The sequence below is a fragment of the Tursiops truncatus genome, chromosome 15 (genome assembly GCF_011762595.2).
Source record: "Tursiops truncatus isolate mTurTru1 chromosome 15, mTurTru1.mat.Y, whole genome shotgun sequence".
In the NCBI taxonomy this organism is placed as follows: Eukaryota; Metazoa; Chordata; class Mammalia; order Artiodactyla; family Delphinidae; genus Tursiops; species Tursiops truncatus.
In genome coordinates, this window is record NC_047048.1 from 8274662 (window position 1) to 8300511 (window position 25850).

Below are 25850 nucleotides of genomic sequence, written 5' to 3' on the forward strand. Positions count from 1 at the left end.
TTCTGGGTATATTTCCAAAAGAAATGAAAACAGGGGTTTTCACACCCTTGTTCATTGTAGCTTTTTTTTCACAGTAGCCAAGAGGTAGAAGCCATCTAAGTGTCCAGTGATGGATAAATGGATAAAGATAATGTGGGGCTTCCCTGGTGGCGCAGTGGTTGAGAGTCCACCTGCCGATGCAGGGGACACGGGTTCGTGCCCCGGTCCGGGAGGGTCCCACATGCCGCGGAGCGGCTGGGCCCGTGAGCCACAGCCGCTGAGCCTGTGCGTCTGGAGCCTGTGCTCCGCAACGGGAGAGGCCACAACAGTGAGAGGCCCGCGTACAGCAAAAAAAAAAAAAAAAAAAAAAAAAAGATAATGTGGTCTATACACATACAGTGGAATATGATTCAGCCTTTAAAAAGGAAGAAATATGGACACCTGCTACAACAGGGATGAACCTTGGGGACATTATGCTAAGTGAAATAAACCAGTCACAAAAGACAAATGCTATAAATTTTACTGATACGTGATGTCTAGTGCAGTCAGACTCAGAAAGAGAAAGTAGAACGGTGGTTGCCAGGGTTCGAGCCTCAGGGAGGGAGAATGGAGGGGTTGTCGTTTAATGGGTATAGAGTTTCTGTTTTGCAAGATGATAAACTTCGGAAGACTGGTTGCACAGCAATATGAACGTACTTAGCAGTACTGAGCTGTGCCCCTCGAAATGGTTAAGGTGATACATTTTATGTTACATGCTTTTTGTTTTCTTTTTCACCACAATCAAAAAAATGCACATATGCCCCAACTTTATATGCATTTCTGTGGCTGTAAAAATATTTGAAAATAATTTTATAGTTTAGCTTTGGAAGCTCTTTGGATTCCAGGAACTCATTTGATTTGCTGCTGGCCTTGATTTCTCCACAAACATTGTGCATTCTTAGGAATCTTGGGGATTCTTCCAAAGTGAGAGAATGTAATGTGACCTCCAAATTGTTTTCAAGCACAGTGACATGTCTTAAAATGCTAAATTTAACAACGGATGAAACTGACATTTAGAAGAAATTTAAGTAAACATTTACTATTTTAAAATTTGTTTTTTTTTTTTTTTATTTTGGAGCCAAGTGCCCTTCCCCTTCCCCAGACTTCAAGGACTGTAATGAACTGGAGGGCCCTTGCCCACAGGGTCTCCCAGGGAAGCTGTCCCTGCCCAGATGAAAGGCATGCCGCCCTTCTGTCCTCCCCGCTCCCAATGCCAAGTCTCGGCCGGGACCCAAGAGAGGACTTCTGGGAGGAGACAGAACCCAAGAGAATAGGGCAGCGCAGGCATTGCTGTAAGTTAGAGAGGAGGCCAGAGAAAGTGGATCACAGAGAGGAGGGGGGTGGGGGGAGGGAGCTGGGTGCAAGGGCACCCCCACACACAGGGGTCAGAGGGGCCCAGCTGTGGACCCACAGAGGCTGAGTGCAGAGCTCTAGACTGAGCCCGGGGCCACGGGGAGCCCTACCTGGCAGGCTCTAGGCCGAGAGAGTGACAGCGGTGTGCCAAGAGGTCTGGACTGGCCAGTTGTGAGATGCCTGGAGGGGCCTGGCTGAGAGTCATTCACAGGCAGCAGGTTCTGTTCCCAGCTTCCCCCTGCCAGGCCAATCTCGACACCCCCGCCTTCCCCATTTAGTCAGAGAGCATTAAATACAAGTTTAAAACCGAGGCCCGCAGTAAAGCTCGTGGGCCCTGGAGCCAGACCACCGAGTTCCAATCCTGGCTACACTACTACAGTGAGACCTGCTGTGTGACTGTGGGCAAGTAACTCAGCTTTTCTGAGCCTCATTTGCCTAATCTGCAAAGTGGGGCAATGGTAGTGGGGCACATCATAGCATGGCTATGAGTAGAGCTCACTGATGTCAGCAGAGGCACTTTTCTGTGCTGAGAACTTCGGGAACATCCTCTCACTAGTCCTCACAGGAGCCAGGGGCCATTCCCATCATCCTCCTTTTATGGACGAGGAAGCCACAGACCGAGGCCCTACTATGTGCGGGCCGTGCCTCATCGTCCTTGGTCCTCACCACAACTCCGGGACAAAGGGCTGGGGTTATGTCTGCTTTGTAGACAAGTTGCTGCAAAGGCATTTTGACAAAGTCACCCACTCCTAGCATGGCCCCCAATCTCCCTGGGAGGACAGAGAAAAAGAGAAACAAGTGGAGAAAAACAGAAGCAGAGAGACAGACAGGAAGTCAGAAAGAGAAAATACAGAGACAGAGGGAACGTTCTAGACCCTGACTGAGCTGGGGGCAGAGCGAAGTGGAATGTTGCTCCCTGCCAGTTCTCCCCAGGGACCCCTTGTGCGGGGGCCGGGGAGAGACTGCAGGTCCCTTGGGGCAACCCAAGGTGGCCCAGAGTGGTCTTGGGCCGAAGCCTAGGTGGGCAGGGCAGGCACACGGCTGCTGACTAGTGTCCCTAAGGTGCCCTGTGGGCATGGGGTTCTCGACAGTGGCCGAGCAGGGCTACCAGGAGGAGCTCAGGGGTCCCCTTTCTCTGAGGCCTCCCCAGAGCTGCAGTCACTTATGCCTCTCAGCCCCAGCACCTGTGGGTGAAAACTGCCCCTTCCCAAAGCGGAAAAATGAGGCAAGGCAAGTGGAAAACCAAGAGACTTGGGTTTTGAAAGATGAGGGTTGGGAATCCAGAGTCTTGGGCCCAGATCTCTGCCCCAGCCTCTCAGAGCAACCAAGGGCACCCCCTTTCCATGGAGGGTAGACATGTTCCGAGTGGACTTCCTGGAAGAGGTGGCACCAGGCTGGACTTGAAGGAGCAGGGCTGGGGCTGGGAGGTGCGGGCAAAGGGGCCAGGCACAGCTCTCAGGGCACCCCCTGAGCAGAGGTGGTCCAGAACTGGGGGGGCACGGCGTGATTCTGAGGAGACCCTGAACTCCAGAACCCTGGCTGAGCCTCTGCCAGCTCCCAGGCGAGAGGCATGACTATGGGCAGGACAGGGGACTCAGCACGGGGCCAGCACAGCAGGAGCCACAACATAAACTTGCCGTGGCTTCTGGCGCCACCGCCTCCCTGCTGCAGCTCTGGACAGGCCCTGGCTGGGCTGACAGACTCCAGGAGGCTTGGAGCCACGGTGAGGTGGGGGGTGGACGGCTGGCGGAGGGGGGTGGGACAGGCGGCTCCTGGAGGGCTCCAGCACACCCTTCACCCCTGCTCAAAGCGCTCTCCACGCCGCCACGTCAGCTTCTCCACTTTCACAGCTTCGGTGCTCGGTGGGTGTTACCGAGTCCCAGCTCGTACTGCTCACTGCAGGGCAGGCCGCTAAACCAAGAGATGAGTTGCTGGGGCAAGGAACAGCGACTTTATTCCCAAAGCCAGCAGATAGACTCGAGTCCCAAAGAACCATCTTCCCCAAGTTAGAAATCAGGCTTCTTTTTTTTTTTTTGCGGTGCGCGGGTCTCTCACTGCTGTGGCCTCTCCCATTGCGGAGCAGAGGCTCCGGACGCGCAGGCTCCGGACGCGCAGGCTCCGGACGCGCAGGCTCAGCGGCCATGGCTCACAGGCCCAGCCGCTCTGCGGCATGTGGGATCTTCCCGGACCGGGGCATGAACCCGCGTCCCCTGTATCGGCAGGCGGACTCTCAACCACTGCGCCACCAGGGAAGCCCCAGGCTTCTCTTATACTAAAAGGGAAGGAGGTGAAGTCCTGGTTCCAGCCAGACTGCAGAGGGGGTGTGTTAATTTCTTCCTTCCTGCAGTCATCCACAGGTGGGCCTGGTCAGGATGTTCCCCGTGAGCTAATCAAAGGTATTTTAGCTTAACGCTCATTACCTGGGAGGCAGGGTTCCCAGAGATGGGCCATTATGTATAATATAAGCGTATGGGCAACATCTCTTTAGTGATTAACTTGTAATAGAATACAAAGGCCCTTTCCTATTACCTGGGCACCCTTTAGCCCTCAGCTCACCGGGGTCTCCCTGCCCTACTTGCCCTCAGCAGGACCTCCACTGTCCCTCCTAGCATCCCTGGGACCTTCTGTGTGACTGTCCCCTCCCTCCCCTGCTGGTCTCCACCCATGTCTCTCTGGCCTGTGCCTGAGTGAGGGGCAGCCAGGCTGATGGTGTGCTCAGTACAGAAGGACCAGGCCTCCCAGGGCAGCAGACAGCTCACCACCCCCCAAGCTCCCCAGGGGCAGAGGCCTCTGTCTGTTCCCTGCTGTGGCCACAGTGGCACACAGTGACAGATACTTGCTGAATAAACATGGACTCCTTTTCTTACAGTAAAACGCACATTTTAAAAAAAAAATTATTTTGGCTGCGTTGGGTCTTTGTTGCTGCGCGTGAGGGCTTTCTCCAGTTGTGGCAAGCGGGGGCTACTCTTTGTTGCGGTGCACGGGCTTCTCATTGTGGTGGCTTCTCTTGTTGCAGAGCAGGGGCTCTAGGCGCACGGGCTTCAGTAGTTGTGGTGCACAGGCTTAGCTGCTCTGCGGGATCTTCCCGGACCAGGGCTCGAACCCGTGTCCCCTGCATTGGCAGGCGGATTCTTAACCACTGCACCACCAGGGAAGCCCAAATGCACACATCTTAAGTGAACAGCTTGATGGATTTTTACACAGGTATACCCCCGGGTAACCATTCCCCAGATGGAGATCTAGAACATTTGCAGCCTCCAGCAGACTTTCTCGTGCCCCAGTCCAGGGACAACCTCTACCCCAGCTTGATCATCCTGGTTAGTCTTGCCTGGTTCTGCTCTCCCTACGGATGGGATCACACAGTGCAGATTCCTCCACGTCAGGCTTCTCTCAGTGTAATAAAGTCCAGGACAGTCACCCACGTGGTTGCCTGGGTCAACTCTCCACACTTCATCATTGCTGAATAGCGTTCCACAGTGCGGATGGAGCTCCCACAATGCCCTTCGCCCATGGACGGACCTCTGTACTGTGTCCAGTTTGGGCCTGTTATGAATACGGCTGCCATGAGCATTCTCGGATATGACTTCTGCTGGACGAGAGCGCAAGTTTCTCTCTATAGAGGAAATACCATGAGCAGAACTGCTGGGTCCCAGGGGGACATGAGGACACTGAGTCCTAAGCAGGTAAGTTCTTGCTGTCCCTCTGTGGGCACGTCGCACCTGTCCCCACCCTCTCTGCAGTGGACCCACCGTGTTGCACCGCCCAATAGCAGAAACTCTAGATCCTTTGGTCTTATTTGGGAGAGCTGGACAGCTGTCCTGACCTCACTCCTGCCATCCCTGTGGGCCCAGGGGCCCCTTTCACAGCAGAAGGGGCCACTGGCTTGGGCAGCAGAGAGCCCTCTCCCCCAAGAGGGCACAGAACTTTCTTCCTGCAGGCTGGGAATGCTTCCCATGGCACTTTGGGACTGCCTACTTGGGGTCTGCCCCTCTGTTTTGGCCACCTTGTTCCCATAGGACAGTGGGCTGTGGCCAAGCCGTTCCTGTCCCTGGTGCCCAGCACGCAGCCCAGGCAGCCGGGGATGCACAGAAAGGTGGGTTGGGAGAGAACAGCCTGAGATCAATGTCCCCACCTTGGGGACTGAGCCTGGAGGTATAGGCTTGAGGTCCAGTCTGCCTGCAGCTTCTAACTCCTTGGGGCTTTGCTGTGGGCTTGGCATCCCTCCGGGGTCCAGGTGGCATTGAGAACCTGCTCTTGCCTTCACCCCGCCAACTGCGTCTTAGACGTAAATCAGCCCAGCTGGGGACAACCACAGCCATATCGGCCACGCTCCCCAGGCCCCAGGAGTCCACCTCCCAAATAGCCCAGGCTGGAGCAGGTCCACGGTGGGAAGAGAAGGGGTCTCCTGCCCCGTCGAGGCAGAGAAGGCCTCCAGTCAATGTCTCTGACGTTCTCAGAGACTCCTCAGGGGCCTGGTGGCTGGGCAGAAGGGCCAAGCTGTGGCCCTGGGACGGCGGGCGGTCAGGCTCCGTGAGCAGAGGTCTCCCACCCTGGGTCTCTGCCCCAGCCTCTCAGAGCAACCAAGGGCACCCCCTTTCCATGGAGGGTAGACATGTTCCGAGTGGACTTCCTGTCTCCCACCCTGCCCTTGGCCCTCAGCCCAGATCCAGGTTCCTCTCTTCCCAGAACTTCATCTCCCTGAGTGGTGTTACGTGCTTTGCCCTCATTAACCTCCGGAACCTTCCAGAGAGAAGTGGAAATGCCCGGCCTCATCCTCCCACTGAAGGAAGCTGGGGGGGGGGGAGCGGGGAGGAGGACGGGGGACCACCCTGGCTGCTGCCCAGATCAGAGGCAGGGTAGGGGAGCTGACCACCCCTGCCTTCCCCCCAGGGGTCCTGCAGACCCCTCTGCTCCCCTCCAGCGGAGTTCTGAGACCCCTCCCGGGCCACCCCTGCTGGATTCCCATCCTGTGTTTTCTACCCTGGTGGCACCTACCACAACCCCCATTTCTTCATCTGTAAGCTGAGGCTAACCATGGGATTGCCCCAAGGATTTGGGGGTTCACGCACGTGAATTGTTCAGGCCCGTTCCTGGTGCCCAGTAGGTGCTGGACGAGGACCAGCCCCTCCCGAGGCACGGTGCCCTCTGCGCGTGGCCTTCGCTCTCTTGGGCTGGAGTGACTGGGTGGGGTGCAGAGGTTGAGGAAGGGGGGGTCTCTGCTCCCCATCTGTCTCTCTCAGTCCTTTCATCCCACGAGGGATGGATGCAGAGACAGCCTCCGTGGGCAGCCAGGAGGGCAAAAGGAAGAGCGTTTGCGAACCCTGAGTCATCAGAATGACACCGGAACCTCGGGCCTGACTCTGGGCAGCTCAAACCCACCTAGCAAGCGACACGGCTCCCACCACACCACGTTCCAAGCAGCCCTGAAAGTCCTCAGGGCCACCAGCGAGCAGCCTGCACCTGGGCCTGGGCTTAACCAACGGGGCCTGGGAGGGTGGAGGCGGCCACCCCCGCTGCCTGGACTGTCCTCCTGGGAGGGGCCTCCCAACAGAGTGGCCAGGACCCTGGAGAGACCCCTCTCTCAGGTCACACGCTTGCATCTTTGTGTCCCAGGTGGAAACGTCCCCCGGGGAGCTTAGGCTGATGGAGTCGGACCCAGAAGCAGCCCACCCCCCCAGACTCCAGATGAGCTGATTCCTTCCTCTCCCGGGCCTCAGAGCCCCTCCTGCCTGCCTGGCTTCCAGCGCCGCCTAGATCTTCAGACTCTACTGTGTGAGCCAGCATTCCCAGGAGAGCCCCAGATCCATGCCAAAGAGGGGGTGCAAACACACACTTGTGGGGAAGAGGGGCGGAACAGTCCCCTGGGGCCACCTGGGCTCCCGCTGCAGGGGACAACCGGGTGTCTGGAGAGGAACCAGGGCATGGAGATGGGGAGCCTGGAGGCTGCAAAGGGCATTGGGGGAGGGGCCCGGGGTGACCCCTCTGTACCCGCCGGTGGGGTGATGGGCTGTGAACGGCCCCCTTCCCTGACACACATAGTCTTTCTCCCTCGTCCTTCTGCTTCCCTTTTGCCCTTTTCCTCTACTGAGCCCAAACCTGGAACAGGAGCCAGGTTTCTGATTTTATCTTGTGTTTATTGCGAAACGGTTGTGTCCACCTCTCAGCTCAGACAGCTTCCCCCCAGGGAGTGAGAGAGTTCCCATGGCTTGTCAGAGTTAAAAACAGAGACAAAGGACTGTAGTCAGAGGCAGAGAAACATAAGAGGGGAGGTTACAGAGAGAGAGAGAGGAGAGAGAGAGAGAGAGAGAGAGCGCGAGCGAGAGAGCGCCAGAAAAACGGGCAGAAAGGCAGCGGGATACAGCAGGTCCTCTGCCCTGCCCTGGTCCATTTATCAAGTTGACATCAGGTGACATGCGGCGCCACTTCATGGCTCGAGGCCATCGTCCCTGAGTCTGTTTTCCTCAGGCTTGTGTGCCTGAGAGCTGGAGGGCTGAGTGGGTTGATGTGCTGCACCCTGTGGTCAGTGTCGCCCCACCAGGCCCTGCTCCCGGCAGCAGTGTCAGCGCTCTCCGTCCCATGATGGCCCCCTTGTTATCTCTGTGCAAGTCTACCTCTCACTGATGCAGTCCTTGAGGCCCAGCACTGAAGTCAGTGACTGTCCCCTGAGTGTGGGAATGAATGAATGAGTGAATGAATGAACACGGAGGGACTGAGTGACCTGAGGACCCTACCGCTCATCTCTTCCATCCTTTTCACGGATGAGAAAATTGAGGAGGGTCAGACAGGATGCCAGGGCTGGGGCCCGGATATGGACCCTCCTAGGGCCCTGGCAGCTCCGGGGCACTGCCCCGCACAGTGCTCCCTGAGAGCAGGTCCCACGACACAGCTCCGGAGCCGAGGCTCCCTCTCTGCTTCATAGGGGTCACCATCAGCAGCTCTATGGGGCCAGCCACCCTGGCTCGGGCCTTCCCTTCCAGCCCGTCCTGGACTCCCAGGCCCCAGAAGAGCCCGGGGAAGCAAGGCCGGGCACAGCTGAGGTTCCACGGGGAGCCTGGGTTGGTTGGGGGTGGGGCATCCCACCAGTCCCGGGCTGGGCTCTGAGCTCAGCACCGGGCATGTCCCAGGGAGCTGGCTTAAACTTTGTGGCCAGGCTGTGCCTGTCACAGAAAGTGGTGCATGTTCCCCGTGGGGGCCTGTGGTCCAGGACAGACCCCAAGAGGGGTCGTCTTCAGAACTCAACTCGGGGGCTGGAGGACCAGGGAACCAGGAGGGGGTTTGGGGCTGGGGGCAGCTCTAGGTTTGGCTGTGGGGTAATGTGGTGGCCTGAAGGCCCTCTGGGATATCTGGTCAGAGGCGGCCAGGATCACTGTCCTCCACGACTCAGGAGTCAGCTTCTGCAGAGCCCCCTCTGCAGGCCCAACCCTGGCCTCAGGCAGCCCTCCGTCTGGGACAGGACTCTGTGGCCCCTTTCTCTAGTCTGGAGCCCACAAAGGTGGGGAAAGATCTGATTCCACAGGATCAGCACAAAGGCGGCCTGTGCCCCCTCTGTGATGCTGTGATATAAGAAGTAACACACATTTGGTCTTTGTCCGGTTTTGGGGCACAGAGCTCTTAAAACCCCTGCAATTTTCTGAGTGCTGGTGTGAGAGGAGCATCTTCTGTTATCCATAAGGGGAGCCCCTTTCAACCATGCCTGAGTTTATGCTAATACGGTGACTCTGGGTGGGCCCCTAGATAGCTTTTTTTTTTTTTAATTTTTTTGGCTGCCCCACGCAGGATCTTCGTTCCCTGACTAGGGATCGAACCCCAGCCCTTGGCAGTGAAAGCGTGGCATCCTAACCACTGGACCACCAGGGAATTCCCCCTAGATAGCTTTAGGATGGAACCAACCATGTGACTAAAGGGCTGGAACTTTCAGCCCCATCCCCCCACTCTTCCTAAGCAGCCTCCAGGGAGGGCACTGGGGTTGGTTCAATCATCAATGGCCAATGATTTAATCAATTGCGCCTATGTCATGGAACCTCCATAAAGACCCTAGACAATGGGGTTTGGAGAACTTCCGGGTGGATGAACACACAGAGGTGCTGGGAGGTGGTGCACCCAAGGAGGGCATGGGAGCTCAGCACCCCTCCCCCCATACCTCGCCCTGTGCATCTCTTCTAGCTGGCTGTTCCTGAGTTGTATCCTTTATAATAATCTAGTAATAGTAAGTGAACTGTTTTCCTGAGTTTTGTGAGCCGTTCTAGTAAATTATGGAATCTGAGGAGGGGGTCATGGGAATAAGCTATTTGTAACCAGGTTGAATAGACGTGCGGGTGCCCCATACTTATTCCTGGCATCTAGGTGGGGGTGATCTTGTGGGACTGAGCCCTTTACCTGTGGGGTCTGCACTAACTCCAGGGAATTAGTGTCAGAATTGAATTCAATTGCAGGACACCCAGTTGGTGTCCAGAGAGCTGAAGAATTGGTTGGTGTGAGAAAAACCCACCCATTCGAGGAGTTCCTTGGTGGCCTAGTGGTTAGGATTCGGCGCTGTCACTGCTGTGGCCCGGGTTCAATCCCTGGTCAGGGAACTGAGACCCAGAAAGCCACTTGGCATGGCCAAAATAAAAAGCAAACAGAAAACCCCCACACATTTGGTGTCAGAAGTGCTGTGAGTAAAAAACAGATCACAGTACCCTCTAAGGCCATTCTTGGCCCCTCTCTGTCCTGCTCTGGACCCAGGTCTAGCTGGCACATGGACCACACCGTCCAGACCCCCCGCCCTCTTGCTTCTGGTTAGGTGTGGTCAGCACGCGATCAGAAGGCCAGAGGAGAAAGGCCGGGGTATTTAGTCCCCCGGCTCCCTCTACCTACAGCCCTCCGCTCCTGCCAGGCAGACCCTTGCCCGTGGCTCCTGCCCACTGGCTCTGGAAACACCACCAGCCCCTCAGGGACAGGAGTGCTTATGGCCCCATCGGTGCCCTGGGTCCCCTTAATATGCTGCCCAAACCCTTGTAAATGCTGTCAATTGCCCCATTAGACAGCGTGCCATCTGTTTCCTGCCAGTGTCCGACCCATACTGGGTGCTGGTGGAGTGCAGGGCCTTAGAGTTACCCAGTTCAACCTTCGCTTTTACATTAAGGGGAAAACAGGCCCAGAGAGGGTAAGTGATATGTCCAAGGTCACCCAGCCCCAGGGTCGGGGCTCATGGCTGCTCTGGAAAGGCTGTGCAGAGATCAAGGCTTAGCTGGGCAGAGGCTGGAATTCTGTGTGCCCCCCTCCCCTCCCTGCCCCTCCCAGGCTGGTCATGTGACCATTTCCTCCGCAGCAAGAGCCAGCTGTGTGTGCACCGGCTTAATAAACCCATTAGGGCCATTTGCACCACCCGGACACAGGCACATGGGCGTGCAGCCAGAGTCCTCCTTCCCTGCCCCATGCCCCAGGGGGTGAGGCCCTTCACGTAGCAAGGGGCATCCCCTGGCCTCCTCGCGGTCCCTCACCCCACCCTCCAGCTGTCCCCAACCTGCCCACCCAGCAGTCACCGTGGTTTCCAGGCCTTTGTACACGCTGCTGATCCTGCCTGGGTCCCCTTCCCGGGTCCACCTGTCACAGTGCGGCCCCTCCTCCAAGGCCACACCTGCTCAGGAAGCCTCCTCCGGCCCTCAAGCCTCTGCACTCCCTCCATCCCTTGTGCTGGCTGGTTTCCCCTCCTCTCCCACACAGCGGTGGGTGACCTGAGGACAGAACCTTGCTGGGTCATCTTGGCCCCAGGGGGGCCTGGCCTGGAGTGGAGAGGATGACGACAGGTGCTCGGTGCCCTGCATTAGGTTCGGGGCCCGAGTCTGAGCCCAGGCATCTCCAGGGGCTGCAGCTTCTCACGCATTTCCACACCCCCACCCCGGCGTGAGCACAGAGGTCGGGGTGAAGCCTAGAAGCTCTAAGTCCTCCAGCCAGGAGGAGAGACCAGATGGAGGGAGACCACAAAGGGGAGGGGGGGGGGACTTGCCTGGTGGTCCGGTGGTTAAGATTCCGCGCTCCCAATGCAGGGAGCCCCGGTTCAATCCTGGGTCAGGGAACTAGATCCCGCATGCAGCAACTAAGCCCGCACGCGGCAACGAAGATCCCGTGTGCCGCAGCTGAGACCTGGGGCAGCCAAATAAATAAATATTAAAAAAAAAGAAGAAGAAGAGGAGGTGGGGGCGGGGGTGGCGCCAGCAAGCGCCAGACGCGCAGGGCAGGTGGGCACGATCACCCCCTTGGTTCGGCTCCATCGGGCCCAGGGGGACCACTGGAATCACCCCCACTTTACAGACAGGGCCATTGAGGCCAGAAGAGAGGCTTGCCCTGCCCCAATGGCTCAGCTGGCCTAGGACCCTGGGCTTTACCCCCGGTTGCTGTATCCTCCCAAGAGAAGCTGGGGGCAGGGATGCAGGGAGACTGCCCAGGTGTACAATGACACAGCCATTCAGGGGGCTGTCCCCAATAATGGGGACATTTATTTCTGACAGGGACAGGACCAAGCTTTGGACTAAGGACACCCTCTCCCCCTTCCTTATTTGGAAATACTCTCTCCCAGGGCTCTGAAGCAGCAGGGCGAGCCCCCAGCCCATGCTCTGCAGCCTGGACCAGGGGCGAGGCAGAGGGGCAGATGGGGGCCCCCTGGCGCCTCTCAGGAGCCCCCCTCGGCTGAAGGGCTGAACATGTGGTGGGTGTTATATCTTCTCATGCACGCCAGCTCCCCTGGGCCAGAGATGGACGTGCTCCCACAGGTGTCGTAGCTGGGGGGGAGGGGGGAGGGGAGGAGAGATGGAGAGAATGAAGAATGCAGGGCCTCATGGAAATCCAATGGCTATTGTCTAGAGGTTGGAGGCTACTCCTCTAAACCTCACAAATCCAGCTCTGTCTCCCTGCCCTTTGTCATCACCCCACCGCAACGCTCCCCTCCCCCACTCCCCACACCCAGGATGCCTCTAAAACACCATCTGCCTGTTTCCCCTGATCACAGCTGGCCACTGGCGCTCTCTGGCTTTCAGCATACAGCCCATTTCCTCAGCTGGGATCAAGGCCCAGGCCTTCCTGGCAACTCTTCTGCCCCCAGACCCTCCCCCTCCTCTCCAAATCCTCGTCGGGGACCAGACGTCCCTTTCCTCCAGGAAGCCTGGTGGACACCCCCTCCCCACCAGGCCCCAGATGAAGCCTTGAGCGCTCAAGTCAAAGCTCAGTGCTTAGATTAAAAGCAATTCACCTCCACCTGGATGTCTTCCACCTGGAACATCTGCTCTGCGCTCCCACTCGCAATTCCAGCTCTTGCCACCAGGGGGCAGATGGTGAGCACTCAGAAAATGTGGCCCCCCACCCCCCCAACCCCTCAGCAGGCGTCAGGCAGAAGGACAAGAGAGGGAGGGGTTAATGCACACACCACCCCCACCTAGAGGTTCTAGAACCTTGGGGATCCCTTGATCAACAATTGTTAGCCCTGTTCGGCCTTCAGGGAAAACCCTTCCAGCAGAACAAGCTGGGCTGGGGGCCTGGGCTGGGGGCTTGGGCCGGGGCGTGGGGAAAGGATAGAGGTGGCCCAGGAGAGGGACTCCACCCCTCCCAGGGCAGTCCCGACCCGCTCCACTTACCAGGTGTAGATGAGCAGGGTGACGAGAGTGGTGAGGACGACGGCCAGCAGGACCGACACGATGGCAACGATGACCACGGCGCCCGCGCTCTGGGGCCCTGGGGCAGCCTGGAGTGCCTCGGTTGAGGGTGTGAGGGGGCCCACAGGCAGGTGGGGTGAGAAGGGAGGAAAGAGATCTGACCTGAGAAGGGGGGCCTGGAACAGCCTCCAGACCAACCACCTCTCACCGCAGCCCCAGGGGGGCGGGGCTCGCAGGCGGCCTGGGGAGGGGCACCTGCAGACAGCAGGATGGTAACGGTGGCTCCGACTGACTGGGGGCTGGCCCATTCCTCCCCACCCACCCCCAGTCCTCAGGAGCCCCCAGCCCTAGAGTTTGAGCTGCACACCTGGCCCCATACCTTGCTGCAGGTGGGTCTCACTGGACCACTCTGTCTCAGCCATGGGTCCCCTGTCTCTCACCACCAGAAATTTCACTCTGAACAGGAGACCCAGCATTGGGGGTGGGGGGGTCCCCAGGACCTGAAACCCTCCAACCCTGGTGCCTGTCAGTCTCTCCCCCTGACTCCCAGGGCCTGGGGGGAACAGGCTAGAGCTAAAAGCACAGTCTTAGAGTCCACCGGAAGGGGCTCCATCCCAGCTGTGACTGGGATGTCTCAGCTGTGTGGCCTTGGGTGCATCCCTTGCCTTCTCTGCGACCCTTAGGGTCCTCTCTTGGGAAATGTGTCTGGAGCGGACTAGATGCCTCAGCACAGAACATCAGTGAATCAAGCCCTGAATGAGGAGAGATGGGGCCAGGGCCCACCACCCTGCCTGGATGGGGAGACTCCACCCACATGGTCCACATGGCCCATGGGGGCGGGGGCTCAAGTTGGGGGCCCTCTGCTCAAGAAGGTGGAAGAATTCACCGCGGACTCCCGGGCCCCAGCCCCCTCCTCCTACTGGCAGAACTGCAGCCAGGAACCCAGACACTCAGCTGGGAGCCACTCAGGCTCAGGTCTGGACACAGGCAGGAGCCCTCCCACCCCAGCGCGGGGCTGGCCGCTCACCGGTAGGGGTCCGGGCCCGGCAGGGGGTGGTGGCAGCCTCTTGTCATCGGGGAGCAGCGGGTATCGTTGGCGACACGGAGGACCCGGAGCTCGTTGCCGGGCTGGCCGCCCGGGTAGAGTGCTCAGCTGGTCCTCAGCGTGACGTAGTAGCCCCTCTGGGGCAAGTTGGCGGGGACCGGGGTGTCCTCCACCCTCTGTGGGGCAGTGAAGCTCTGGGTGGCTGAGGGTGGCACCGAGGGTCAGAAGGTGGGGGACGCATGGGCTCTACCCCATCCCGCCAGGCCAGACAGCCTCTGGCCACATCCCCGGCAGCACCCACCCCTGCTCCCTTCAGGCCCGCCTGCCCATTTCACAGAGGGGAAAGCGAGGCCTGCCCCGGCAGCACCCACCATTGCTGTGGGCCAACACCAGCCAGATGGCGTCAAAGTCGGCGACGTTAAGGTGACTGAACTGGCCCCGCGGCTGCTCCAGTGTGAAGGTGGGCTGGGTAAGTCTCCCTGCCAGGGTGGCGCTTGAGAGCTGGGGCGTGTAGCTGATGTGCTCTGGGGCCGGTGCGGGCAGAGAGAAGAGGCTCGACAGCATGACCAGGTCCCCAGCGCCTCGTCTTGGGGGGACGGGCTCATGGCCCTGGAAGCCCCCGTCAGTGGGAGGAGTTAGGGCTTTTCCTGGGAGCTCTGGTCAGGCGTTAACCAGGAATGCTCCTTGGCACTTCCGTGTCCGGCCCCTGGCCCCTGCCTTGGGAGCCTATTAGGGGTGGGCACCGTGGGAGGTCAGGGGGAGGCCTTGCCCCCCTGCGTCACCGGGGTCTCAGTGATGGGCAGGGCCTGGGGAAGGAGGACAGGTGGAGGCACAGGAGACCCCTCCCCAGCTGCATGCACAGTTCTTCTGGGGAAGGCGTCTTAGGTCCTGCTGGGGTGACACTCAGATTTGGGGCAGCCTGAGCCCAAGCCCAAACCTTAGGCCGGGCTCTTGACAGAGCCCAGTGACCTTGAGCTCTGACGCTCTGCAGGCCTCAGTTTACCCACCTCTCAAGTACCCCCCCCAGCTCCATCCACACGGTCCAGGTTGGTTTGCTTGATGAGAGGAATGAATGGCTTGGTTGGGGGTGGGGGGGGTGACACAGGAAGACCCTAGGCCCAGAGGTGGGCCTCGAGGAAGTGTCCTGGCTCAGATCCTAGGGCGGCCTCTCCTGCCCACCCAGTGCTCTGCACCTCCCACCCCGTCCCAAGGCTCCCTCCCCTTAGAGAACTTGTCCCCCTCTCAGCCCCTCACAGCCCTGTCTAGCCTTGCTGCTCTGCTTGGAGGGCTCAGAACCCCTAACTCCTCTCCAGGCCCCCTGAGGTGTCCCTCAGCCCCAGATACTGGAGAGCAGAAGAAAGATGAGGTGGGCGTTATGGACGTCTCCAGAACCCTCTCCCTCTTTCAGTTCAGTTCAATGCAATTCATTTCCCTTTAATTCAGCTCAACCCCAAGGGTTCAGGGCTAGAACCCTCCTCTCTCAGAGCTCCTGGCTCTAACGCTGAGGCCCAGGGCACACGGCATACAGCAGGTACTTAATGTTTGCTTAAAAGAGAGGAAAGACATGGAACAGCAGAGATGGGGGCATGGGGGCTGCATCTCTAAGTCACTCCAGTTTCAGAGCCTGACAGTGAACAATGCCTGTAGACCCCCTTGGAGAGCTTCTTTTGGGGTAAGTGTTACCCTTGAAGACTTCTTTAAACCTCTCCTCGGGCCGGGGAGGAGGGGAAGGAGGGGAAGGAGGGGAAGGAGGGGAAGGAGGGGAAGGAGGGGAAGGAGGGAGCCATTTGGTGAGAATCGGGCTCAGGAGGCATGGAGATGAGAAGCCCAAAGAGAGGGAGGAAGCATTCCTTGCTCCCAATCTTGGGGCGGGGGGTAGGGGGACAGGTGTCTGTCTTGTGACCTCTTCTGGTGGCCTGTCTCCCCTGACCCACCTGGCACCCAGTCCCCAGACTCGGGACTCAGGAGGCGGCGGGGGAGGTGGGGTCTGTCTTCCTTAAGCCTGAAGCACAGTGGGCACCCCTGCCCTGCCCGACCCTCACTCACCCAGACTCATCCCCACATGGAGGCAGGTCAGCAGCGGCAACAGTGCCGTCAGAAGAGAAGACTGTCCCCCGCTGAGCCTCATGGCCAGGCCAAGCGTCCAACCGTCTGTCTGTCCGAGGGTCTGTCTGCAGCATCCGGAGCCCCAGAGGCTCCGCTGTGCGTGCTGGGCTGGGGGAGGCTGCTTCTGGCACCTCCTGCTGCCCCTCCCACATGCCCCCTTTCTCCCAGACAACTGGTTGGACCGCTTAGGGGCTGCATGTGCTGGCCCCAAGGATTTGGCATTGCAAGGGAGGGGTCTGAAGAGGAAAACTGCACCCCACCCCCGCTCCAGGAGGGCCTGGCTGGGGAGGGGCCACGGAAAGAGGAGCCAGTCCTGGGGTCCAGGCAGCCCCAGGGACAGCCCTGCCGCGCCTTGTGGAATCTCCTCGTCCAAACGGTCCCCCAACCTGGCAACCACGGCTCCCCACGGCCCCCCTCTGCAGAAGGGAGTTATCCTCATTTCTCAGACGAGGCATAGAGCAGGGAAGGGGGCTTGTCCAAGACCACCCAGCCAGCCGGGCCAGACCCAGAATTGGAGCATCACCCCCCAAGGCAAGCCTAGGGGCACTCCCTCCCTGCTGTCCCCCTACCGCCTGGCCCCAGAAGGGGGCTCCCCAACATCACCGTCCCTCCTCTCCTTATCCAGGTGACCTGCCCTCTCTCCTTCCTCCATCTCTGGCCACTGCCAGAGCAGGGCAATCCCTCCTCGAGACAGAAGGTGCCCGGATGGGGCCCAGGGCCGGCGGGCAGAGCGTGTACCGACCACCTCTCACCTGGACTGGAGCAGCAGACCCTCAGGGTGGTCCCCTGCCCCAAGCACCAGCGCCCACCCCCGCCGGCCCAGCTCCATAGCTGACTGGAGCCGCCCTCCTAAAACTCAAACTCCTTTGCGGAGCACTTAAAAATTTTTTTAAACAATTAGTTATAAATATTCTTTAGTTATTAAAACACATTTAATTTATATCTCTATATAATCTATTTGAGTACCAGCCCACCTGCATTATCTTCCTTTCCCAATGTACTTAAACTGTGCAAATTGTTTATTGCAGTGAACTTCGAAAAAGGAAAATATTCCTACCCACACTATGTTATTACCTAGTAGGTTTTTTGTGACCAACTCTTTACTCGGACGAGCTAGTTCCAGACTTTTCAAGATTGAACATTACTGTATTCACCAGTGACTGACTCAGCCCCCAAGGAACTGGGGGCCAAAAGCGGAGCGGAAAAACTCGGGAAGGCAGACGAGGTCGGGGGAGTTGAGTGTGCGCCTGGAGAGCCTCAACCAAAAGGCCGCTGAGGGACTTCCCTGGTGGTCCAGTGGTTAAGAATCCGCCTTGCAGTGCAGGGGAACTAAGACCCCACGCGCGCCGCATCGAAGAGCCCGCACACCGCAACAAAAAAGATCCCGTGTATCCAATGCAACCACAAAATAAATAAATATTTTAAAACAAACAAACAAAAAGCACTATAAAACCAAAGGTCGCTGGGACCCCTCTTCTAAGGCTTCTCCCCTCTCAGGTGGCTCAGGCCAGGCTCCTCCCGCAGGGCCCTCGCTGCCTTGCAGTAAGTACCCAGCGAACCCTTGTCCTTCAGTCCTACCTACCCCAGGGTCTGGCACCACTAGAAACTGTCCCCTGGTTGGCTTTGGTGCCTCCCCTAATGTCCTCCCAGCACCTGGCATGTACCTTCATCTTATAATCACTGCAATAAAATGTATTGTTATATCAGGTGCATCCCTGTGCACACCTGGCCCTCCTCCCGCTGGAAGCTCCTCAAGGCAGGAACCGGCCCTCCTTCCTCACGGGGTGGCAGGATAAAATGTATTGTTATATCAAGTGCATCCCTGTGCACACCTGGCCCTCCTCCCGCTGGAAGCTCCTCAAGGCAGGAACCGGCCCTCCTTCCTCACGGGGTGGCAGGGAGGAGGGGGTGGGCTCGCAGGGGCTGGCACAGGGCCGTCCGCGAAGCAGCCACTTCAGCGTCTGGCGGTTACCTGGACGGGCTTGAGATGCAGGTCATCCTGAGATCAACGTTTAGTCGTGGGACACGGAGGTCGCACAGGTAGAACGTTAAGCAGGTGTGTGGGCCTCTGAGAGAGCGGGACCAGCGCTCCTGGACCCAGATGTGGAAGAGAGGGGGACACGAGCCGGTCCAGCTGGGGCCCAGCCGGCGAATCCCGGTCAGACCCAGCCCCGGAAAGGCTTCTTTATCTCGCCAGCCTGTTATTACAGAAATGGTCACACCTAGGAAAGTTGAAAATATATAGTACGAAGAATGCCCATACATATAGCCTCCACCCAGATTCAACAATTGTAAACATTTTGCTGTATTTGCTCTCAAGCCTCTCCCTCCCATATATATATATATTTACTATATATACACACACACTATGTTACTCTCTCTACCAATATATACTTATATGTATATATAATACATATACTTATATGTAAATATATGTATACTTACAAAACATATGTATATATAATATATACTTATAATACACATATATTTTGTAATATAATGTATATTGATAAGTATATAGATTTACTTTTTCCCCCTCTTTTTATCTTTTGAAAGGCAGTTGAAAGCAGGCATCATAACATGGGAAGAGCTCCTTCCTTCTGAAAGTACCTTCTTGCCCATCGACTCATCTCAGATCCCCAGAAGCGGGCAGGGCAGGCACGATTATTAATCTCGTTATACAGATGAGAAAACCAGGCCTCCACGGGGAGAGGAACTTTCTCAGCCCCGTGGACGGTCAGTGGCAGGGCTGGAAACCAACCCTCGGTCTTCTAATACCCAGGCAGGGCTCTCTCTCTTTCCCCTTTTCATCTGTGTTTAATTGGGAGGCCTTGCAGGAGCAAAGGATTACGTTTCCTTCTCAGTTTTTCTGGCACCCTTCATTACTGCTCTGCACAAGGTCCTGTTTTTATTTTTTAATTTTTTCTCTTCGCGCCCATCTCTATCCCACTCCTGCCCTCCCCGCCCAGGCATCCAGTCTCCTTAGTTTGGTATGCGTCCTTGTATCAGTTACCTATGGCTACTCTGATGTATATTATAGTCTTCGTCTGTGGTAGGGCAGCCCACAGCTCCTAAAGGAGCATCCTTTGTTCCCTGAAATAGCTCGAGTGATAAAGGTGAAATGCCTGTTTTTTGTTTTTTATAACAAGCCCCTTTCAACCACACCTGAGTTTGCTGATGTGGTGATTTTGGAAATCCCCTAGTAACCACAGGAAGGGGGTGGCTGGTTGCCAGGGGAACCAGCCACCTGATTAGAGGGTTAGAACTTTCAGCTGCATCCCCCCCACATCTGGGAAGGGGAGAGGGGCTGGAGGTTAGATTAATCATCAACGGCCAATGGGTTAATCAATCATGCCTACGTAAGGAAGCCTCCAAAAAAAACCCCAATACTGAAAAAAACCTAAAATACTGAAAAATCAGTCCTTTCCCTACTGATGTGAAATGCTATTTTTAATCACACACCACAGATGTAGGCAATCTTCAGTGTCCCCTCTCAGCTTGATTTGGGACAAGTTCCCTTGGGTACCAGGGGTGTCCATACCCACAGCCCACTTGGGGCCCCAGCTGGCTCCGTTTGTGCCCCCAGGCCCAGGTATGAGGGCTCCTTCCCAGACCCACAGGGCTTGAGGAGTCCCTCCTGGTCCTGCATTCAACCAGGGCTGCTGCATGTGGCCTAGAGAGAGACCAGGGGATGAGAAGAGAGTGGGACCAGGATGCCCAGAGGGGCCAGGAAGGGCTGGGGGTGGTGGTGAGTGGGACATACCAAGCCCTGGGGAATAGTCTATTCCCAAGGACCTACCTGGCTGTGTACCTTTGGGGTGACTCATGGGGCAGGGTGGGGTTCCGAAAACACCCCCCCCCCCACCCAACACACACACAGGGCAGCCAGGTAATGCTCCCAAAGGCCCACCCAGCCCTGTATTACCACACAAGGCCCCAGCTCCATGGCAAGCATCACACCTTGCCCCGAGGTGGCGCACAGGGAGAAGCTCTGGGCTCACCCTCCCCAGCAGAGCGAGACACCAGATCTGCAGCCTGGGGTTTCAGGCAGAGAGGGAGAGGGCAGGTGACCTAGTCCCTTCCCCTGCCACCAGCTTGACCTCGGGGCCACTCACCAGACCCTAACAGACACCCGTCTGTGCTAATTTCAAGGGGAAAAGACCCTACAGTTCACTGACCCCACCCTGTCCCAAATCTTTCTACTGCACAGTGGCCCAGCCCCTTCCAGGTCTGCTTGTACACCCCTCATGACAGGCAGCTCACCACCTCTCCTGTTTAGTTAAAGCATCGTAAACCCAGAATCATAAACCAGAAAGCTCTTTTGGTAGAATGCCCCCTTGGAGTGAAATCTCACAATTTAGGGCCAAGAGGCAGCCACCGTGGCTCTTCCTTGATGCATGCAAGCCTGGGACCAGTGGTGGAGGCCGAAAAGGGAGGGCCAGGACGCGGCTGCAGTGGCCTCTGGCTTCTCCACAGGGAGGGGAGGAGAAGGCCCGGAAAGCTGGGTCAAGGGGCCAGCGTGATGGCCCTTCCTGCCTCCAAGCCTCTGCACACGCTGCTGCCCGTCAGCTCTCATCACTGACCCCAGCCCTGTGCACTCCGCCTCCGTTACCGCTCAATGTCCATAACGCCGTGATGGTGGGTGGGTGGATTAGCCTGCGCCAGCTAAAGGGCCCCAGACCAGGCTGCTTAAACAGCACTTCCTCACAGTTCTGGAGGCTGGAAGGCCAAGATCACATCAGCAGTGTTGGTTTCTTCTGGGGCCTCTCTCCTTGGCTGGCACACGGCCGCCCTCTTGCTGCCTCTTCACATGGTCTGTCCTCTGCAGCATCCCGGGTGTCTCTGTGTCCCAATCTCTTCTTATAAGGACACCAGTCAGACTGGATTACGTCCCACCCTCAAGAACTTACTTAATGACCTCTTAACTTCGTTACCTCTTTAAAGACCCTCTCTCCAAATACAGTCACATTCTGAGGCACTGGGGGTTAGGGCTTCAACACAGGAATTGTGAGGAACACGGTTCTGTCTATAACAGTGTGTGTGCCTGGGGACTGGCCACCTTCCTGGGCATGAGAGATGATTGCCATTCTGACTGCCCAGCTCCTGCAACACCCATATTATGTCGGGGACATGGCTTTCTTGCTGCCATGTCCCCCGGCCAGCGCTAGCCATATGATGTCTTTGTAAGAATCACAAAAAGGTGTCTCTTCTCTGTACGGACTCGGCCCCCTCACCCCACCCAGGAACCCCACCTGTGGCGGAGCCTGAGTCTGCACCTCCCACTGTAGCAGCCAGAGGGTGGGACATGCCAGGCTCCCGGGCAGCCAGGGTACCCACCGGTCACACACCCGCACCGGGCAAAGAAGCATGTGCCCTGGCCAGCCGATTGCAGTCGGTGTGAAGACGCCTTTTATAAAGCATTCAGGCAACAAATATTTATTAAGCAGCTACTGGGAGCCGGGCACTGTGCTAGCTGTAGAAGTACCCTGGTGAGCAAAGCAGACGTGATCACTGCCCCCCTGGAGTTTACAGTTTAGTGGAGGAGACGCAAAAGCTCACCGTTTTAAATGTCTAATTACAAAATGGAAAGAAAATGTGCCGAGAAAGAAAAGAACACAGCTCTAGGAGAGCTGAGAGAGTCAGGAAGGGCTTCCTTGAAGAAGCGACAGTGAAGCTGAGGAATGATCTAGAGGAAGGGGAGCGAAGTGGAGGAATGGTCTACATTGAGGGAAAAGCAAGTGCAAAGGCCCTGTGGCATGGGGGCTAACGGAGGGTGTGTGTGGCATGAATTCAGGCAGCAAGGGGTGGATCATGGGGCCTCAGGACTGAGGTGATGAATCTGGATTCTGTTCTTGCAGCAGGAAATCCCTCTGAGAGTTGTGAGCAACGGTGTGACACCGTTAGGTGTATAATCTGGTCCCTCGGGATGCTGGGAGGAGAATGCGGGTGGGGATCAGGGACGCTGGTACCGGGAGACCAGCAAAGGGGCAGCTGCTGACACCCCGGCAAGAGACCAGGGTGGCCGGCCTGGGGACTGCCGGGATGATGGAGTGACACGGGTGGTTCAGAGATACAGAGGAGTAAAGTGAACCCAGAGGGTGAGAGGGAGGGAGGGATGCTGCCCGGTTGCCTGGTTTCCATCCTGATTCCTTCGATTTCTGGCCTGATGAGTCATTTGCGAGTCATCGCCCCCACAACCGTTGCTGTTTTTTCCTTTTTAACAATGAGCTTGTTTTTAGCCACTGAGCCATTATGTTATGGGCCAGTGGATTTGGAGGCACTTCCCCAAATACAGCCCTGGAGAAAATTTAAAACATTATTTAATGAAAAATTCTCCACAATGTGGTTCTCACTAAGCACCCTGCTCAAGGCTGTCACGAGCTGACCCTCGCCGGGCTGGCGTCTGGCTCATGGCACGGCTCCCCGGGGGCCAGCGTGACGGTGCCTGTGTTGGCGATGACTGGTCCCGCCAGCCACCCCTTCTCCCTGTGGACTCTGTGGCGCCTGGGCACACCTGTCAGCACAGCCCTGGGGCAGCACGCCCACAGCTGGGCAGGCTCACAGGGTGGCCTCCCGCTGACCAGGGTTGGCTTCCATCTTTGTAAAATATTAACAATCTGTGGACTTCCCTGGTGGCGCAGTGGTTAAGAATCCACCTGCCAACGCAGGGACACTGGTTCGAGCCCTGGTCTGGGATGATCCCACGTGCCGCGGAGCAACAAACAAATAAACAAATAAAATAAATTAATTAAAAAACAAACAATTTGTTAGTGTATTTGTGGATTCACCGACCTAAGATGATGTTCCCAGAACCCCCTTTTCTGGGGATCTGCTCTAAAGCTGGGGTGATAGAACCACTTTCAGAACATAAAGGGCCCCATTTTGCATTCATACCCGTCCCCACATCAGAAACTCAAGCACAGGGACTTCCTTGGTGGCACAGTGGTTAAGAATTCGCCTGCCAACACCAGGGACACGGGTTCGTAGCCCTGGTCCAGGAAGATCCCATATGCCGCGGAGTGACTAAGCCCGCACGCCACAACTACTGAAGCCCATGCACCTAAAGCCCGTGCTCTGCAGCAAGAGAAGACACCGCAATGAGAAGCCCGCGCACCGCAACGAAGAGTAGCCCCCGCTCGTAGCAACTAGAGAAAGCCCACGCTCAGCAACGAAGACCTGACGCAGCCAAAAATAAATAAATAATAAATTTATTTTAAAAAACAAGCCTCTTTTTTTAAAAGGAGAGCACAACCTCTCCTCTTGGCTTATCCCCCAAGTCTCAGAAGTGCCTGATTCCTCCAGCCACCTCCTGAATATTTCTAGAATCCAACTCTTCCCCTCCAACCTGCTTCATCTGCCCCAGCTGGGTCAGGGCTGATTCCATCGGCCTGGAGGTCACCCTCCCTCTTACTGGCCTCCTGGCCCCCAGTCCCTGCTGCCACGGTCCCGGACACCATCCGTGCCACCGTAGGGCAAGACCATTTACACCTGATCTCCCTGAGTCACACCCTCTCCTTCTTTCCTCTGACTTGACTGACTTGCATTTGCCTCCTGAGACTCATCTCAGCCCTAGGAAGTCCCCTTGACCATCAGGTGGGGTCAGTTGCCTCCCCTGGGCTCCCCTGCCCAGTCTTCACTCACCATGTTGCAATGTGTGTTCAGAGCCTGTCTCCACGGTTAAGCCCCAGTGGCCCCGATGGGGCGACAGCAGCTCCTCAGAGGGTTCGAAGATGCTGTTCAGAAGTGAGGGGCAGCCCCAGGCCTGCACAGGATGTCGCAGCTCCTGGGACCTGCACAGATTCTGGCACTAAGAAGAAGCCACAAAAGGACCCTGGGACAGAAAGAGCCTGGGGCAGTTCCTGCTCCTGGGTGATCCTCCAGCTTTGGGCAGGTTTGTTCATTTTTTCACTCAGCAAACACCAGCGGACCCCTCTTCCTCCCCACCATATCCCTCCTGGGCAGGCCCCAAGCTGGGCATCCTGGGCCTCAAGGGCCTCCCTGTCTGGTGTTGGAGCCAGGCCTGGGCAGGACAGTGTGAGACTGGCTCCTCTGGGGGTAGCTGGTGCGGGGGAGGGCACTTTTAACCGTCCTCCAATTCCAAGAATCCAAGAGGATCCTGGGCTCTATAGTAGCAGAATTTCAAAAGTGGCTGACTGAAGGGGCTGGTTCCCATGGCCAGGTGTCACCCAGGACACCAGGGCCTGAGCTCCCGACCGCATCTCAATCTGCTTCTGTCTGCACCTAGAGCGGGTCTTGTGGCTGGTGGGGATGCAGGCAGGGTGGGGGAGAGACCACAATGGACCAGGGGTGCATGGGTTTTCAAAGTAGACCCCCCTAAAGTGTTTGCCTGGGAGGGAGCACTGCTAAACCCACCTGCGTTGGTGGGAGGCTTCCTGGCCCTGCCCCCCACTGTGGGGCACCCTCAATGTATAGTTAGGGCTGGCGATCAAGGGCATAGGCTCAGGGCAGCCCCGGGTCTGGTGTCGGGGCCAGGCTGGGCCCTGCGTGTAAATTCTCCTCTTCCAGAACCAGCACAGGCACTGCTAGGATGGAGGAGCCAGACTGCATTTATTCATCTCCAAAAAGCAGGGGCCCCCGCTGGCCACCCTCCTCGGGGGGCCTGCCTGCTGGGAGCCGCGGTTAGACTAGAGGGGCCGGGATTGGGTCCAGGGACACGGGGTGCAGTGACAGTGGACAGTGCGCGGCGGGGAGGGTACTGAGCCTCAGTTTTTCCGTCCAGAAAACGGTGGCGGCTGTGCGGATCAGACGACACATCGTAGATCCTCAAGCGAGAGCGTGACTGCTCATCCCTCTGGCTTGGCCGAGGTGGGACCTGGAGCCCTGACCTCGAGAGACCCCCCTGAGTGGCGGTATCTCTACGACATCGGGTCAAGCGGCGGGACTCGCAGCAGTTCATAGGAGTGCGCAAGCGCGGGACCCTGCGGCTGCGTTGGACTAGCGCCCCCTTGTGGCCACAGTGGGAACCACCGGCCTGGCGGGCGGGCGGACGGACGCTGCTGAGTTAAGTGTATCCTCCTGGGTGATGGGGGCTCTCGGACCCCAGAGAGTCCATTGGGGTGATCGTCTGAGGAGTGTGAGCCCCAGGGTATGTGACAATGTGAGGGAGTGATAGCCTCCCAATAGTAACAGGTCACATCAGGACACGTGGTCATCTGAGGCTCAGAGCAGTGAGCGAGCTCCCAAGAGCAGCTCCGGGCTCTGCGTGAGGGCCCGCGTCTGACACTGCAGGGCATGCAGCAGGAGCTCAGTAAATGTCTGTGGCGTGAGAGTGAGTGGATAAGTGTGTGAGCCATCAGCGTGTGCAAGGGGGTTAGGAGTGGTGGCCGGAAAGTCATAACGTGTGTCTACACTGTCAGACCTTACAGCTGGTGAGTGCCACCCTCAGAAAGGGCCCCCGTCCACGGAAAATGGAAGAACCTCTAAAGGCTCCACTGCAGCCCCAGCCGCTGGTGGACGGGACAGAGGGGCAGAGGGAGGCCTCATATACCCCAGGATGGGCCCAGCCCAGCCCCCCGCACGGGGCAGACAAGGCCCCCTGCAGGCCTCCTCCTGGGGCCTGGAAGCTTCCTGTCAGGGCGGTCTCTCCATGTCACCTTTCAGCCTCACTCGAAGCAGGCAGAACTGAGGCAGATGGAGGCGGAGGCTGGATGCCCAGCCTGACCACAGCCCTCCCCTGAGTG

General features: G+C 57.5%; 1 protein-coding gene and 1 long non-coding RNA gene across 2 annotated transcripts; one reads left to right on the forward strand and one right to left on the reverse strand.

Annotated features, from left to right (window-relative positions):
• Positions 1–1913: 1913 nt before the first annotated feature.
• Positions 1914–25774, reverse strand: LOC101328832 (uroplakin-3b-like protein 1). Its single transcript, XM_033840600.2, is given in 6 exon segments — positions 1914–12131; positions 12981–13101; positions 13378–13454; positions 14026–14245; positions 14415–14567; positions 16090–25774. Coding segments are annotated over 6 exon segments (1179 nt in total). The 5' UTR covers positions 16589–25774; the 3' UTR covers positions 1914–12022.
• Positions 12988–13803, forward strand: LOC141276464 (uncharacterized). Its single transcript, XR_012326013.1, has 3 exons — positions 12988–13107; positions 13327–13387; positions 13682–13803. It is a non-coding gene; the product is annotated as an uncharacterized lncRNA (long non-coding RNA).
• Positions 25775–25850: the final 76 nt, after the last annotated feature.